This window comes from Battus philenor, unplaced genomic scaffold (assembly GCF_028537555.1).
Source record: "Battus philenor isolate CCGP_79_NKW_IND1 unplaced genomic scaffold, ilBatPhil1.0.hap1 SCAF_25, whole genome shotgun sequence".
Taxonomy (NCBI): Eukaryota; Metazoa; Arthropoda; class Insecta; order Lepidoptera; family Papilionidae; genus Battus; species Battus philenor.
The window spans coordinates 1,826,471-1,846,052 of NW_027181688.1; the positions used below are offsets into that span (position 1 = coordinate 1,826,471).

Genomic DNA, 19,582 nt, shown 5'->3' on the forward strand with positions numbered 1-19,582 from the left:
ATATACAAAGCTTATCCGTGTCGTTTACGTGGTGAAAATAGTCTTTTAAAGTCCTAATGATTATATAAGTTACTAGCTGATCCCGCAAACGTTGTTTTGCAAAAAAAAATTGATATTTTAATTTACAAATAAAAAATAAGGGTTGATCGTAGAGGGGTGAAAAATTATGGTTGTATGTATTCTTGTATGCTGTATCATAAAAAAATAAAAACAAAAAAATTTGTATAAAAAAATAGGATAAAAAATTTAGGGGTGGACCACCCTTATCACTTAGGGGTATGAAAAATAGTTAGTAGCCGATTCTCAGACCTACTGAATACGCATATAAAATTTGGTAAAAATCGGTCAAGCCGTTTCAGAGGAGTTCAAGTTCGAACACCGTGACACGAGAATTTTATATATTAGATATATTTCAACCTTACGACATACAATATAAATACATACAATAGTAACTCGAAATGTGATATAAAATGTGATAAAAATGTAAACGAAAAGAAATAAAGATAAAATGTAACATGTAATGAGGGAGGAATGAAAGGTCACAGAGTAAAAAGGAAAGATAGCAGAAATGTGGCATGAAAGAATAGATTGAAAGAATATGTGAAGAACGAAAGGAGAGAATGGAAATAATAAATGACTATGTGAAAAAATAAATTGCCCGTAAAGTCCCTGTCCCACCAAAGATGGGGGTACGAGAGGCCCCCAATAGCGGGGGCCATAAAAAAATACATACAATAAATTATACTGGGTTAATAATTCTCATTATCAGCTCGAAGAATCTTCATCTGAAGTAGCAGCTGCATGAAACATCACTCGTGCAATCGATGGCCGTTGGAGCCGAAAGATTCCCGAGTGGCAATCATGCGCTGATAGATGCGTCTTGGATAGGTCCCCTATAGGTGGACGAGACGACAAAGTTCAGGTCGCGGCATGTCGCTGGAAGTACATCGAACAAAAACATCGCATAAACGATGTAGAATTCTATGTAAGAATAGTACCAATATTTAGCCACTTCCGCACATCATAGACTCTATGTTTAGCACTAATCGGTATAACATAACTCCTGAAGATGTCTCGTGGAGGGGTGAAACACGTGTTGAGTAATTTGGCGGTGGCGGTTGTGTGATTCGCATTGTTTGCCGCATACGCATTTATCAGCGGGCGGTGCACTTTGTTGCACGACTACCACTGCATGTGTGGAAGTGGCTAAATATTGGTCCTTTTCTTACTTTGGATGGACTTCCGCAAGGTAACGCCTGATTCCATTAAATAAGATGTAGAATTCAATTGTCATTGAAGAAATTGATTAACAACTACTTCGTAATAAATCAATCAAAATTTAGACAACAAGTTCATCATACTTCCGCAAACGACAAGTGTAAACAAATGAGAATATTGTCACGACCCATGGCATCGTAACATTACTGTGATAACAATACAAAGTTCCACCGAAAGCTTTGGTTAAAAAAGCTTTTTCAATTCCACGTGGGCAATAAATCACAAGACCCGCATGCCTTGAACAATAAAGAACTTTGCGGGGTAAGGATTTTCCCTTGATCTTCGCACGCTGTTGAACTTGGCAGTGACCTTCGGATTATTTCTTTATCGCAGTTACTTAAAACTTAGTTCAAATAGCTTTTTTTTATTTTCGAAGTTGTCATAAAGCTTTATAGCTATCCAATTAGCAATCGATTAAAAGCTTCCGTTCGGAAACCCAAAGTCAAGCAAAATTGTCCGCAATATGAGTTTCGTGAATCGGCTAGTAGAAGCGGAGTTGACTCTTTTGAGCGCCCCTGTATTATTTTTTTCTATATTCACATAGACATTTTATTATTACTTCCAATTTATATAGCTAGATTGTTTTGTTTACAACATATTTTTTCGCGTTTATTAAGCGCAGACAGCTGGGAGGTTTGCCATTATTTCATATGGGTCATTCTTCTTCTGATGCGGATCTTATATAAACGCGCGATATATATATTACGTAAACGTTTATTCAATAATACATTAATTGCTACATTGTTTTATTTCAAGTCGCTGCCCAAGCGCTACAGACCGTTAAATACCTTATGGTTTATAACAATGTGCCAGACAAACAACAGATTTTTCAGTAGATTCGTTCCTGAGGTCCGGTCAGTTGAACGGAGGTATATGAAGGCTTTTACGTAGGGTCACGTGGTTACGTCTTTTGGATTCGAATCGGGAACAGTGTCCGTGTAAGCGACGAAAAGTCCTTGCTGTGAAGCCGTCATATGAGCAAGCATTTTGTTTCGAAGACTTTAAGTATTTTTTTTTACCCAAGTTTCTACATGTCACAGATTTACTCAGTCTCTAAAACTACATTCTAACTTATATCATCTTAAACAGCTACACAGTTATTATTGATGCGTGGCAGCTGAGGTCTCCTCGAATCAAGCAATTCTATAAAGCATTTGCTTAAACGACCTTGGAACTTAACGGCGGAAATACTTAATCATACATTCATAAAGGCTTGACTGGTTTTAATGTATATACTTGTATTATTACTACAACGGTCAAAGCTATAGAAAATGGAACAAACTTATAATCTAAGAAGTAGCGTCGTACTCTGTAAGGAGCTTTTGGTTTGGCGAATGATAAAATCTCGGAAGCTTTCCTCTAAAGTTTCCAACGAACAAAATTTCGTTTCTAGAACTTTCCACCGCCTCACTGCTGATTACACTATACCAGGCAATTGCACAGGAATAGATGGAATTTTTAAATTTAATTTTTAATATAAAACGTAATTATCGTAATTTCTGGAGTTCGATATACTTATTTTAGGCATGGGAAAAAAACACTGTGATAAAAATTATATAAGCTATGATAATTGATGTAAAAAAACTGTGATCTAAGAATGTAGATGAAAGAAGAAGATGCAAGAAAGAAAATCTACAAGCAAAGAAAGAATAAATAGAAGATAATGAGAAGGACGAAAGAGAATCCAGAGTAAAAATTTTTTTTACCAGAATTTGTAACGTTCCTGTCCCACGCAAGGCAGGCTGAAAGAGATACCCCAAAACAGAGAGAGGAACAGTAATAGCACACATACACAATTCAAAATAATTTCATAGAGAGAACAAATACATAGCCACTCCTGCTATGCAGCAGCAGTCGCGCAACAAACTATACAGGATGATTGATTGTGGTTGTAAATCGTGTTTGTGTAACATCTTTTGAGGATGCCCCGTGGAGGGGTGAAACACGTGTTGAGTTGTTTAACGGTGGCAGTTGTGTAATTCGCATTGTTCGCCGCATACGCATTTATCAGCGGGTTGGCGGGCGGTGCATTTTGTTGCACGACTACCACTGCACGTGCAGAAGTGGCTAAACATTGCTCCTTTTCTTACTTAAAATTATGTAAGACATTGTGATGAAAGACAAGAGAAAAGGAAATGTGATAGATGGAAGCATAATAGATAATTAAAAAAAATATTGTAATGAAAAATAGAGTCCTGGTCCCTCCTAAAATAGGGGTCGACAGAAACGGCGGCCATTAGAAAACATCTACTTGGTTGGTGCCTATTATCTAGTTAACATTACTGTCACTTCGGAATGTCTTAGTGCTATTAGAAACACATCTATTTAGGGCTATCTAGACCTGTCTACCCCATAGATATTAATGTAAGTAGTACACATAATATTTATCACAATTACTTCGACAACTGAACATTAAGAAACTCAAACATTATTATGAATTAATTTTCAAAAACAAATATTAAACCAAATCGAAAATCTGTACAAATATTTTCAGTCTTCAAGTCAGTCGATCTTTCAATAAACGTCCAGCGAACTGAAGTTCGATAATTAATAGAAATAGCCGGGGCTTTGAAAAGCGATAAATTATACTGCGCGATAGAAAATGCTTGGTCGACCTCCTAATGACCGATAAAACAGCGTTCCCTCGCACCTCAAACAACTTTATACTACCTATATTTACTATTCGAAATTCAAATTAAATTAAATATAATTTCATAGCGATCAACGTACACAATTAGACATAGACTCTCCCCTTGCATCTAGCATCTTCTAGCAACCTTAAAAACTCCTTATAGATACGTCTTAACGCTTGCAACTCCGTAGTGTGAACTCCTCAAGGTACTATCTGCACGCAACATGGATTATACCAGTTTATTTCGCTTTAATTAAACACCAGCTTATTAAATAAGGTTTAGACTGTTGATTAAGGATTATATATGATGATAGAAATCGTGAAGAAACATATGACAGGAATAAAGAAGACTGAAATACTTTCAATGAAAAGTTATTTATTTAATAACACTTGGTAGGTAGTAAAATATATTGAGGTTTTTATATTATAATGCTATCGAATCTAGTAGCAGAAAGACAACCTTGTTAAGATCAGAATCTAAACGCAGGCCGCGTCCAACCAATGTTAGGAAATCTATGGGGAGTTTTTCGTTTCGAGCAAGGAAGGAATTCCGACTAAAATAATGACGTTGGTAGAACATAGCTTATTTACAAAATAAGTACACATTTCTTAATTAATAATTCTTTTTTAATTTTTTTTTAATAGATAAATAATTATTATATCTGTCGGTCAGGAATTATGGAAGTGGGTTCAAAAGTAGTGTGTAATGCTATAATAAGGTACAATAAAATATACAGTTCGTATCTAAATAAATTAAATAGGACAGAGTAAGAATATCGGTCGTGGTGGGCGGGGAGGTGTAGGCAGAGGAACTAGCCAATCTCAGGAGACGGCTAATCTCGCTGCGACATATTGCCATCTAGAGCGCTCGCATTCCGTCAAGTGGCGTAAATCAGTTATTGGCACGGATTCCGTGCATTCTTCGCGTATAATCTTTGGCATCGGGAACGCAATATGTTGCATAACCGGCATCGGGCGGCGACTTACTGGCTCTCTGTATATGGCATGTACTTCTATTAATACGTTGTAATTTTGCCTTCAAATGTGCACGTGAAACACTCATAACACTCAAGATAACTAACAAAGTTAAATCATTGCGTAACTTACAAGAACTTATTAAACATCAACTTCATTGATTCATTACGTCAGCTGATAGACGTCCACTGCAAGGTATACCTCTTCCCAAAGAACACCACGATGCCTTGCGTCACCCACATCCATTGACTGGACCTGGTGCTTCAACGACTGGGCGGTGTGTATAATCGTTAGGTTCTCTTATTTTAGCTTGGCTGAACTGACCTCGAGACAGGGGTCTTACCTCTAATATACTGAGAGAGAGGGAGAGAGAGAGATCAATTAGAATTGTAATCCAAAGTAAAATGCCGTTGCAACCAGAGATATTCTCCTGCTTACATACTTTAGGTCTCAAAGTGACAAGTGTATCCTTGAGTTGATTAGGATTGTGGGAGTCGTATATACACTGATGTGATGTCTGAATGAATAATAGGTGTAAGATTTTGTGGGCGAGCGTAGCCGACGGGCGAACTTAGTGTGCCGAATTAGTGCAGCGAGCACATGCACGCACCGGTGACGCGGGCGCAGACCTTTTGTTACTTTTGTTTCTTTTGTTTCTTTTGCGCCTTTGTTCTATTGCCCGCTTTCACTCGGTCGCAGAGCACATTGCGCCCCAGAGTCCTACGACGAATGCACGTCCTTTTTGCTCGCACTCAAGCGCTAATAAAAATTTGTTCGTGTGTTAAATAAATTGATAAAGTGTTACAAACGTCTTTTAATAAGACGCTAACTCTTTAGCATACGTATTCAAACCCTAGCAATCATTGTGTCGGGCAAATCTTATAAGGCTTTTATTGTTTCGACGCTATAATAAAACCAAAAAAATTAACCATACAAAACTATTCATACGTAAACTTGATACTAGATGGCGCTTAAAGCGCTGTAACTACAAACGACGTTAACAGATGGCGCTGGAAGTAAATTACAACGCGCAATTATAATATTGCGCGAGCGGAGGTACAAAAACATTCCGCTCGGTTTGAATTAAAAAATAAACAGTGAAATAAGCGAAGAACCGAAACGAAATAATAAAGAAAAACTGTATTTAATTCTAAAATGTTACTCTACATTTTCAGACTAGATAAATAGAAATTGCGCAAACAATAATCCTACGGAATAAGGATATTAAAAAAATATATAAAACTAAATTAGTACCTCGCTCACCTTCGCTGATGCCTACGTTTTCCTTACAAATAAAATGCAGAGTGAAACGAGATTTATCCGGACGCCTCTTACCGGGGACAAATGGCGAGACGGCTAATATTTTTCTCCATTCTTCCCAGAGGAGAACACATAAATCCCATCAACGGCACATTTGTCTGTAATTTCACTGCGATATAATAATTCCGACGTAATATTGAAATAGAGATGGAACATATCGCAGTAAGGAATATATCGATACGCGTTGTTTTAGATCGGATTTAACAGATAAATAGAGCATAATATATTTAATCTTGAAACGATACAAGATATCGCTTGCTAATTTAGGTGCAAATATTCAAAAATATTGTTTTTAATTTTAAAATCTTACGCGGGCTGCCAATGCCTGTCTACCAGCTTATAATTGACATTTAATGGAATCAGGCGTTACCTCGCGGAAGTCCATCCTAAGTAAGAAAAGGACCAATATTTAGCCACTTCCGCACATGCAGTGGTAGTCGTGCAACAAAGTGCACCGCCCGCCAGCCCGCTGTTAAATGCGGACTCTGTGTTTGGCACAAATCGGTGTATCATGGCTCTTGAAGATGCCCCGTGGAGGGGTGAAGCGCGTGTTGAGTAATTTGGTGGTGGCGGTTGTGTGATTCGCATTGTTTGCCGCATACGCATTTATCGGCGGACTGGCGGGCGGTGCATTTCATTGCACGACTACCACTGCATGTGCGGAAGTGGCTAAATATTGGTCCTTTTCTTATTTACAGTTGACGCTCGAAAGCCTTTCCGCCCCGAAGACCGACGTTTGGATGAGAGGTGTGCCTCCGCCCACTTACACTTCAGAAGGATGTTTTACTGTAACTATAATATATCTTTACCATAATGGTGCTCGCCTACCATAAACGGGGCCTTCGGAGTCGCGGGAGTTTATGGTGGGGGCCCTAAAGTCTCACTAGCTTCGGCGACTTTGAGGCGGACGATGATTCGACGTGGTCTCGAACCATCGTGATAGCACCACGAGGGTTTCGGGGGTAGCGTATACACGCATACCCCGGGACGGGCTATCGGAAATAGCACGGCGCGAGGGAAGACCGCGTGGCGATCCCTGACCGGGAGATATCGTGGTCCCCCGTATAGCGCAGAGGGCGACCACCGGAGGGGTTGGGAGTTTAGTGGGTAGGAATCCCACATACCCCAGTCCTCCCCCCAGAGGCGGGGCATTTTGAACATCGGAAGATTTCCCCCCCGAAACCAAAAAAAAATATCTTTACCATATACCAAGCCGCGTCCAACTGGTCTTATTAAATATCAATGTTCAGTAATGGATGTCCAGTAACTAAAATGATGATAAGCCTAAATTAAACGTAAATTGATGAATTTCAGGTTTTAATTTTAACTGTACAATTGCTGCATCAAAAACATTCATTCCTATCAAAGCAGGTCACTTTAACCAAAGTTTCCAAAGTCCTTTACAAAATCGACAAACTCCGAACCGTATCGCCGCCGAGTTGAAATCCAATAAAATCATATCAAGATGAGAACAGCGGTAATAAAACTTCAGAGAATATAATTCCGTAGACAACCGCGCAGTTTTAGAAATCAAAAGGTATATCTTTGTGAATTGTTCGCGTGGGCGAATGTAAACATATAGGGCTTTCCGCGCTCATAGTACGCTCGGAGAAATAACAAATGTGATCTTTTACGAGTTTTCCCTTTTTATAAATAAGATACATTCCGGGCGCTCTTAATAAAAATGAGACAGCCCCGTTGCGGCCATCTCATTTTTATTGCCAGAGTAATAAAAAACTGATTTTATGTGTGCCGTAGACAGAGGATTATATAAAAAACATTTCGCTCTATTCATTACGCCACTATTCATCTCTCAATATGTCGCGACTAAAAAAAGTTTAAAACAAAATTAATTTAAGTTCGTGAAAGAAACTATGTTAAATAGTACATAGTTAAGGTTGCGAGAAATCGAAAAATCGCTGGATGCGGAGACCGAAAGACCGATAATTGTGGCGGTCTTCGGAAGACGCTCAAGGTTTGCACCGGGACTTTGTCATTTAATAAGTTTTACAATAATATACAAAAAAGTACAATGGGCGGTCTTATCACACAAAGCAATCTCTTACAGACAACCATAGTATGTAAAAGGTAAAAGTACTTATAATGGGTAGTTTAAGTGTACAAAAAATACATATTTACAAAAAAACGAACATTAACATACATACTTAAACATACATACATATGTATATAACATATATACTTATAATAAATAAGGTTTAGTGCATACTATAAATATAATACAATAATAAATAAAAACATCTGACTGACTTCGATGCCTGCGGACCACTGTGCACTATTCCTTTAACACTGAGTGCCACGTCAGTCATCGGTGACTGACACCGACCTTTTCCTTTAGACCTCGTCAGTCACCGGTGACTGACAGAATAAAATATGATAATAAAGACAAAATTTTAGCATTTTACAGAAAACTTTAATTGATTTTATTGACACAAGGTAAACATAAATATTGTCCCTAGTGAGTGTCACAAACTGTTATAACCTGTTTGGTCAAACTTCGGATTATTTTTCCAGCACTCTGTGCCTAATTTTCTTCATAGAACGATATGCAATCAATACACAACGAAAAGTGAACCTTACGTTTGCGAACGAACATTTCAGTTTTATAAGAGAATGCGTTAAATTGGTTTTCTTGTAAAGATTTTAGAGCAGTGTTTCCCAGCCTTTTTCGTGTCATGGCCTACAACTTAGACCAGTGATTCCTAAAGTGGTCTATGTCTATCCCTAGGGGTCTATGACAACCTGCAAGGGGTCTACGTCAGCGAAAAAAATTTGGGGGTCCATGAAATGAAAATGGGGGTCCATAGACTGGACATCATTAGCCGAGGCGATTTAAGATTAACCCTTACATTATTGACGCCAAATGTTGATAATTTATTATTAAAGCATCAGGTTCATCCTACTCACTAAAAATATCGACTTATTGCTTATGTTATTTTATTTATAGTTTATTTAATGTTACGTATATTTTACATAAATTATACAAAATTTTATTTTGAGTAGTTTTAATTTAAATTCATTTAATAAATGTATAAATTAACATGTGTTTTTACTTTAAGTTTTTAACACTAAACTTCACTACAGTTAGAAATTTACAGGAAATCAATATCAGGTAAGTAGGGGTCTACCCAACACGGATAAACATGGCAAGGGGTCTACGACACAAAAAAGTTTGGGGAACTCTGACTTAGACTTTCTAAAATACATATTTTTTACACTAAAAACATTGCATTAGTAGGAGCAACATTAAGTCATCGTCAGCGGCGCATCGAAAAGGGGAATTCCCCAGAAATAAAATTGTTCATTTATGTCAGTATAAACACGGGCGACGCTCAAATGTATATACATACAACACTCCTGTTGGGAAACTCTTTTTAAGAGCCAAGAGAAAAAATAATAAAAACACCGATTCAAATAAATACGTCATATTTTAAATAAAACGTAACTCATACCAGCGAATCACGTAAATAACGAAAAAAAAAAATAGAGAGAGAGCGTCTCACGCGACGTAAATCAACAAGGGGCCCGTTACGCGTAACGTAGGTACGTTACTTGACGTATCGCTCATAATTACACACGCCTACATCGCCTCGCGGAATAAAGACCTCTCCACACGTTACATCGTGCTGCCATAAATCATATTTTATTTTACTTTATTTTCGTCGTAATACGTGTTGTATTAATTTTGAAATGTACTATTTGTTAAACAATTTTTTATTTAGATTTCAGGCCATATGAATTTTGTACACTTCAATCCTGTTCTTTAATAAAAAAATAATGCGTAAACGCGTGTTTAGTTTGACTATAATTCAAATTGCAATTTCATTGGTAATCTATAAAAAATAAAAAATGATCTGTAACATTTATTTTTGTTCATCCACGATTAGATATAGGCATATGCAATATAACGAATGCCGGCTCAAAATCAAAGTATTTTTTATTCGAATAGGCACAAGCACTTCCGAATCGTCAATCAACAGAATATGTCGGCATTGTTGTCTATGCAGGAAGCTACCACTAGGAAGGCAGTTCTGCTGCAGCCGGCGAGAAACTCAACAGTTGCTCTTTACAAATATAGTTTTATAAAGAGCGCGCGACAATAATCAGCTTCTGAGTGTGCATTAACAATATTTAATTCTACGCATTAACATCAGTATAGTATACTTGGATACAATAATATACTTCTTTCAATAAATTCTATTTTAGATATTGGTTTTAAATCTCTCCAGTTGCAGGTCTGAAATTGATTTTGTAACATTATTGTACATACGTATACTTTGTGGTATAAATAAGTTAATTAAATGTTGAAGGAGAAAATTATGAGCCAACAGCTTATTTATTTCATATATATATAAAACTCTTCTTTTTCTAAATAATTTTAGATAAACTAGATAATATGGTATGCAAAGAGCTTCACATCGATTTCATAAGGAATATCGAGACGGACATGAATTATAGGAATAAGAAACAGATTGAGAACAGAAATGATTCGATCATTCTCTTTTTCATAAGACACAAATTCTATTTTGTTCCTTATGGAACATGGTATTAACATCATGTCATTGATTTTTAAATTAATACTTTCAATTGTTTTTACGCACTGCTCTATAACATTGTGTAACTAACAATATAACAAAATAATTAGATCAATTAATATTTTTTTGTATTAATGCTCATGTTAATGATTATTTTGCTGCGATAAATCTTAAAACATGGATCTACATATAAGCCCACATTACAAGGTGGACGCCGGCTAACTCCGGAGCTGGTAACGAAAGGGTTAACTATGTCGTTTCACCTAATGAGAGATATACCTACGCCGCGTCTATGACCACTTTACACTTATATATAATAAATACATTTAAAAAACTTTTTGATACCCATATTGTGGTGGTTGTGTAAAAATATGTACTTAGTCCGCCATATTGGAACGGCGTCCATCTTGAATTTTAAATTTTGACATAATCATCGTGTTTTACTAGTGCAGCCCTTTCATTTGATACCCACATTAAGGGGGTTAAGGAAAAATATGTAATCCGCCATTTTGTATCGGCGGCCATCTTAGATTTATAATGTTATTGATTTTATTATATTGTATTGTCATCTAAATTAAATGTGTGTACCAAATTTCAGATCCATCTACAACGGGAAGGTGCTTAAATTTCAATTTCTAATTTTGACCCAAATAAATAAATTCCGTACGGGTCGAACTAAATAAAACCGTTAAAATATTAAAATATATATCATTCAATGTGTACGACCATTTCGCACGTGTACATACAACACAAGTGTTTAAGTGTTTTCGTGTGAATAACGAGATTTGTGTCAGAGTTAATAAATTCCATACTTTCGTTTTTAATATTCGCGCATCGCGTGCTATCGAGCCGCGAGAACCATTACAACAGACATTAGACGTCGCGGCAACTAATTGTCGGAATTGTACACACTTGACGCCTTACATTTTTTAGACGGCTATGACTTATTTACGTAAACATGCACGATTTTAATTAACTAAAGGTAAATATACACTAATACGTCTCTTTGAGTCGTTTCATTTTGCGTTTTTTAAATTGCGTTGTTTTGGGTTTGAGTCATAATTTTTTTTATAAAAGATAGCAACGCTCTTGTTTCTAATCGCGCAATGCCATCAAAACTCGGGGATTCCTTTTATAACTAAAAATCAACGCAATTTAATACAGTATTATTTTCACTATATTTTAATAATTTTAGACTTCAATTTCAATAACGTAGTGTATCGTAATTCAGTATGTTGTGCTTTTTTAAAAATCTAATGGATTCAAGCGATATTTTGCGGAAGTCCATCCTAAGTAAGAAAAGGACCAATATATAGGTACTTCCGCCAATGCAGTAGTAGTCGTGCAATAAAGTGCACCGCCCGCCAATCCGCTGATATTACGCGTGCGGCAAACACCGCCAAATCACTCAACACGTGTTTCACCCCTCCACGGGCATCTTCAGGAGTTATGTTACACCGATTAGTGCCAAACACAGAGTAAGCTCAATCCTGGCTATATTCGAAAGTTGATGCGCGCTGTTAGCCGTTTTGGCTTTTACAGCTTCATCGGACTCAGGGCTCGCGGATCCGAAATCCGCGAGCTAATAAACTAAAAAAATCTACGTCAGATGCTTCACCTGACGTATTGTATTAGCCAATTGTTATAATTTGAATTGATTGAATTTGAATCCGTCACCGCTTTGTTATTCATATGCCACCTCCTCCCCCACTACCACTCAAAGTCACGTGACCGATTACGTGGCCTACTTTTATTATACCCTATCTTACGCGTATGTTATATTTGCGATTTTACGTAATAGATGAGTGCTTCGAGCGAGTCCCCTGGTAAATTTATAATAATGGAGAGGAGGAAACATTCACTTTCTCGTTAAATATAGTTCCAATACCCGCGTGTCTTATTATTTCCAACCGTTCCAACACGTCCATCCGCAATCCTTTGCTACAGGTATGTATCACGTCATAGTGTTGACCGTGCGGTAAACTATGTCCCGACTCTAATAAATGTTTAGAGATGATGATCGTAAGTAAGAAAAGGAGCAATATTTAGCCACTTCCGCACATGCAGTGGTAGTCGTGCAACGAAATGCACCGCCCGCCAGCCCGCTGATAAATGCGTATGCGGCAAACCATGCGAATCACACAACCGCCACCACCAAATCACTCAACACGTGTTTCACCCCTCCACGGGGCATCTTCAGGAGTTATGTTACACCGATTAGTGCCAGACTCTGTGTTTATTAAATATTGGTCCTTTTCTTACTTAAGATGAACTTCCGCGAGGTAACGCCTGATTCCATTAAATAGATGATGATCGCCCTGAAAGATTTCATTTCTCTCCATCGCATTCGCAGACAAAAATAATTAATCCAACATATTTAAAAGCGATCATTTTATACAGGGTGACTGACGAATGAGTTACATTCACTTCTATAAAACTCTTACATAAAACCAATCACAGCGATCACATTTACTTTTATATATAAACTAATATATCAAAATATACAATATCAAATACAACACGGACGTAATTTTTAAAGTCACGTTCATGATAAACGCGCTGTGTGTGAACAAAACAAGCGCGGGCAACAGCTGGCGCAAACATTTTCAATTCGCATACAAATCCTTACGTAACGCGATGTTTTTTTTTTTAAACTGCTCCAGAGCGCTTCTACCTGTTGACTATTACTCTTACTTAGCCGATACCAGCTTCGCGCAGATGCGTCGCTTGCGAGAAATAAAAATTATATCTGCTAGCATTTTATATATCTACTAGCTGTTCCCGCAAACGTTGTTTTGCAAAAAAAATAATAGGGTTTTAATTAAAAAAAATAAGGGTTGATCGTAGAGGGGTAAAAAATTTAAGGTTTGAATGTATTTTTGTATGCTGTATCATAATAAATTAAAAACCAAAAAAGTTGTCTAAAAAATAAAAAAAATTATTAGGGGGTGGACCACCCTTATCACTTAGGGGTATGAAAAATAGATAGTAGCCGATTCTCAGATCTACTGAATACGCATATAAAATTTGGTAAAAGTCGGTCAAGCCGTTTCAGAGGAGTTCAAGTTCGAACACCGTGACACGAGAATTTTATATATTAGAAGTAGTATTTTTTTTTGGACCAGACTGTCACATGGCATTCTCAGATTCCGCGGGTTTATATATAATATACAATAACCTCCACGCTCATAAGGCAGGTTTTTTTTTTAAATGTACTCCGCTTTTGTGGACTTCTCGTTCTCCACTTATTTTAGGAACAGGACTATTCATTTTTTTCTAATGTTATATTTCTATTTTCACGCTCTCTCTTTTATTCTTCATCTACACATGACCTCACATTTTTCGTCACATTATCATTATTTTTATTTATTTTCCTTCAATATCTACTTTTTAATATACTTTAGTAGCCGATTCGGCGATCGCTGTGTGGTATTTCTTTAATGGCTCCCGTTATTTGAGACGTCTCGTTCAACCCTATCTTGGGAAAGACAGGGATTTTTTAGCTCAATCTTTTCTTTAGAAATTCTTCAATATATTTACTTTACCTCTTCCATACATCACCTCTCTCTCTCTTTTACGCTATTTCCATAGTATCACAATTACAAATCTCCTTTATTCTAATTCCTTTGGTATTCTAATCATATGAATATATCATATTTTTGGTATTATGGTACGCAGGAGACGCTGCTGCCCATCCTCTAGAAACTAGCAGTGAAAATCCTATATAATTAATGCACATTTGTGAATTATTTATAAGATTATATCGCGGAAATAGAACCCGGAACCTACGACCGCATGTCTCACTCCTTTACCGCTGAGCTGCCGCAGCTCAATACAATACAAACACAATAAAGATAACTAAGTAAATAATATATTTATACAGTGATACTATGTACCGTACCATTTGTAACAACTTCTCTTCTTTAACATACATCAATATACATTGTTTCGCCTCTTAGCAAAATAAGTCACTTACTTTTAAAATATTATATGATACGTTTGAACAAATATATTATTAAAAATTTTGTTAGAAAATATAATGTCCGGATTAAAATATGGTTATAATAGTTCTTATAAAATCAGAGAGACAACCCTAGCTCTAGAATAGAACATACGTGACCGCCATCGCAACAGCGGCACAACAAAGGAGCCAAACACAATTTCCAGTTTACATTGGCAAACACGATACGCGCGTTTGGGAAATTTTACGCGCGACGTCGCAGGGCTGGGACGACGAGTAAAGTTCGCCCTGGGGCCAATAGGGTAACCATGATACGCGTCGTAATTATTTTATACAACATATATTTAAACAGATTATTCTAAACAGGGCGATTACTTCACTAATTTCTAGAAACATAAAAGACAAACCTCAGAAAGAAAGAGCTTCTAATTACAATCTCTTCTCGTCCAAAACACCACAATATATAAAGACGAAGGTCTCTGACCAATGACGTGGTGATGACAAATGGATTCCAGACGTAATCACCAAGGACGGACCTCATAAAAAGGCTCAAAGTCACCCCAGAGAGCATTGGAGAGGTCTATGAAGTTTCGCTGAGAAATCAAAACAGAAATAAGATCTGCAGGAGAACCAAGATCATTGACTTAGTTTGAAGAATTTCACGTCTGACGTGGCAGTGTAAGTATACCTAGGCAAGGCGATCGCAGTGTGGTATTATTAACGCAGATGATCATCTGGCTATCCTTTGAAAACTTGTAAGCAGTGACAATCCTATATAATTACCCCACGACCTACGATCGCAAATCTTAGTCATCCACCGCCGGGCTACCATTGCTGCAGTAAGAGAAAATTTTATTCACGTTTTGTTATTTAGGAATTTATTACACAGTTTCTGTTTAAAAATAAACGTTTTTTTTTTAAATACATCACAACAATTACCAGAGATTTTACACGGAATTGTATTATATTTCCTTACACTTTTGCCGATAAGAGTATTCCATACTTACATATATATGTTTTACAGTGCCTTATCATAAAGTTAATTACAAAACGAACTTCGTTAGTGAATCGAACTTTTTCACCAAAATAATTTGAATAATTAAAAGTGTGTCCAGGACTTAAAAAAATACATGTCACCCTATTAATGGGATCGGCTGAGAGCGCGGATGATTTGACGAATTTTCATTCAGCCCTAAGCTTAAATATTAAACTAGAGGCCTTGCGCCCGACGAGATCGTTTAGAGTTAAGGGATCATAACTGTTATACGGATTAGTGTCATAACCTGAATCTGATAAAATTCTTGAGATACTTTTATTATAAAACTATATTTATAAAGAGCAACTGTTGAGTTTCTTGCCGGCAGCTTGGTAGCTTTCTATAACACAACAATGGCGACATTTTATGTTGACGATTCGAAAGTGCTTGTAATAGCCTATTCGAAACAAAAAAATATTTTGTATCGGCATTTACTATATTGCATATGCCCATAAGAGAAAATTGTGTAAGAAAAATTGTAAAAAATTATAAAACGCTCTCGTGCCTCGCAGCTGGGAGAAGAAAGATCCGTATCAAATAGCGGCAACCCTTTCCCAACTGTCTGCGTTTAGTTAAAGCGAAAAATAAATATTGTAAAAAACCACTAGCGATACAAATTAGAATTAATAAAAAAAATCCTAGATAAACAAAATTTATAAATAAATTATCAACGATATTAAAACGGACTGACTGCAAATTAAACTATAGTTAAACAAAACAGGGGCGGTTTTTTTATTTTTTAAAAACGGGATCAAAGTGTCTTTTTACAAAGTTCATAAGGTCTAAAATTTCAAAACATTTTGTTATATATAAATAAATAATTGTTTAACAAATAGTAAATTTCAAAATTAATACAACACTTTTTACATCTAAAATAATGTAATTGCAATTGTATAAATGTGCAATTGGACCAATGACATTACGTATATATATACTTGAATGTACGTTGCATATCTTGGCTTATCAAAGACGCTTAGCAAACCTTTTGCAACGAATATTTATTTCATTGAATACGCAATGAGGCGTCCCGTAAAACTGAGTAGCAACAGGTACCGTCTCTCAGTTTTATTTATCCCAAACTGTTTATGCATCGAAGACTGACAGCCTCTGGAAGTCAGCCAGTTGCGTTATACAGTGCAGACGCGAAACTACCAAACAAGTAAGGTGACCCCGAGGGCATGTACGAAACGTGGAAGGTGAAAGAAGAGTCCCTGGTCAAAGATGTCACAGGAAAGTGACTCACCATAATTTGTGTAGTATTTTTAAAAAAAAATATTAGTATCGATATTACACAGACATCGTCCGTGACCTTGTTTTACATTTACGTCTATTATTTCCTACTTTTGCTCACGTTATTGCATGTTACAGTGTTAACTAAGTGTCTTAATATATCTTAGCCACACCCTGATAATGTCCAGCTTTTAAAATCACGTTTCGTGCGACCGCTTCCTCATCCCTACTCCATATTGTCAGTGTAACGGTGTAACATAACTCCTGAAGATGTCCCGCGGAGGGGTGAAACACGTGTTGAGTGATTTGACGGTGGCAGTTGTGTAATTCGCATTGTTTGCAGCATACGCATTTATCAGCGGGCTGGCGGGCGGTGCACTTTGTTGCACGATTACCGCTGCATGTGCGGAAATGTCCTTTTCTTCCTTAGGGTGGATTTCCGCAAGGTAACGCCTGATACCATTAAATATTTGACATTAACGGGTTAATATTTTAATTTTATTTACCATTATCCTTTATCATTCCTAATCCTTCTTCTCTATCTTTCATATATTTAACACATCGCCTTCCTTGCCTCCTTCTCATTCCTAGATCAAAGATTATTAGAACAATGTGTGTTACAGGTGATGACGTACGTATCTGAGGCGTGGTCGTTTACGATAGACCTGTTTAAGGTAACTGGGAAGTGGCTAAATATTGGTCCTTTTCTTACTTAGGATGGACTTCCGCAAGGTAACGCCTGATTCCATTAAATATCCATATTGTTATCTGTGCGGTTGCCGTATTCGCCACATCGATCAACCTTGCGATCGCATCTCGAGCTTCGTCTCCTTCAGCCTGTCTTTGTACCATAATCTTGGTTAATGAGAACTTGTCTATGGGCTTGGGTGTGAGTTAGCTACAAGATATTTCTCTGTTTCGGTATATTCTCCCACAGTAAGGACGCCTACTCAGGGAGTGTTTTAAATGTCATCATTACACGTAACTCCACAGCTGTACCTTCTCCTTAGATCTCCAATAATACTGGTAGAAAGCGGTCTTCATTTAGTCTCCCAAAGACCTGATTGAGGCAGTCTATGAACGACCTGTTTGTCAGTTCGTGATCTCCAATCTAAAACCTTAAGGTTCTTGTTGCCATCTATTATATGCGGTATGCGGTCTGGCCACTACCTGCGTGAATGCTATATACACTTTCCGATGAATAAAATGTATGTCTATCCACATCATAAAGACCTGGTCATCAGTTCTGTGCGCTATGTAGTCTCTTGCCAATCTTCTGGACAATGTCAATTATGTTCGTTCGTTCATCTCTATATCCTCATTCTTGATTCGATCGCAAGAGGTCCGTTCATAGACTTAACCAATGAGGACAGTAATCAGAGACCACGTTTCGGTGCCGAAAGATGTTACTGTTAATTCGTAATTCTTGTAGATACTCATGCACAGAGATATATTGGTCGGGAAGAAGTTTTACTCTAAGCTGCCGACCTGAGTTAAATTCGATGATTGAACTAACTAAATTGTATCCACCTAACTTGACTGTTTTCACAGGTACAAATCAACAAATTAAATTAAAGAATTGTACCTAAAACTGAAATTGTGGTTAGCACGACATAGGGATTTGAGATAATTTTTGTGTTATCTGTGTTAAATTCTGCACATTTAAATAGATAAGGTTAAATAATGTAAAGGTAATATAATGGTACTCACCACAGTGATGGGGTAGGCGGGATTGATGATGGTGTACAGCAGGATGTGGTTGGGCCGCGCGGGGAGTTCCCGCTTGCGACGGGGCTCCCCCGACATGTAACTGTTGCCATTACTCTGTAAACAAAAGTAATACGTTACTTCACTACTTCACAGTAGTATACACAGTTACATTACTATTACTATACAGCATGATTGATTAGAGGGGTTAAAGCTTTGAAGCGAAAACCTTAGCAATCTTTACGTCTATTTACAATCACCATGTATAAAGTGATCGCTCTAAAATATGTTATATAGATTTATATTTTTCTATTGTAATCTGACAAACCTATAACTTCTGTCAATACAAGTCTGTTGTAATTAGATATTTCAAAAACTTTTTCTTGCTATATTATTATAGATGTAATATTTCTGAAACCATTAATAAATCTTTAATACATTCACACTTATAATCAAACACTCTGTATTCAATTGACATTTCAATAACTTAGTTTGTCAATATTTAATGGAATCAGGCGTTATCTTACGGAAGTCCATCCTAAGTAAGAAAAGGACCAATATTTAGCCACTTCTAGAGTCTCTGTGTTTGGCACTAATCTGTGTAACATAACTCCTGAAGATGCCCCGTGGAGGAGTGAAACACGTGTTGAGTAATTTGGCAGTGGCGGTTGTGTGATTCGCATTTTTTGCCGCACACGCATTTATCAGCGGGCTGGCGGGCGGTGCACTTTATTGCACGACTACCACTGCATGTGCGGAAGTGGCTAAATATTGGTACTTTTCTTACTTAGTTCGTCAATTTCAACAAGCCTGAAATTCGATGAATTTCAAAAACACAGCGGTACAGGTAAGTAATATTAAATAAAATAAAAGCCAATGACTTCCATCGA

At 37.0% G+C, this 19,582-nt stretch overlaps 1 protein-coding gene across 3 annotated transcripts in view; it reads right to left on the minus strand.

Moving 5' to 3' along the window:
• sm (smooth) overlaps window positions 1–19,582 on the minus strand; it is a 543,953-nt gene that overhangs the window by 332,110 nt on the left and 192,261 nt on the right. For all 3 annotated transcript variants that reach the window (XM_068768460.1, XM_068768463.1, XM_068768462.1), the window contains exon 2: window positions 18,696–18,809. In XM_068768460.1, the coding sequence (XP_068624561.1) occupies window positions 18,696–18,809 (114 nt within the window). The remainder of the gene's footprint in view (window positions 1–18,695; window positions 18,810–19,582) is intronic.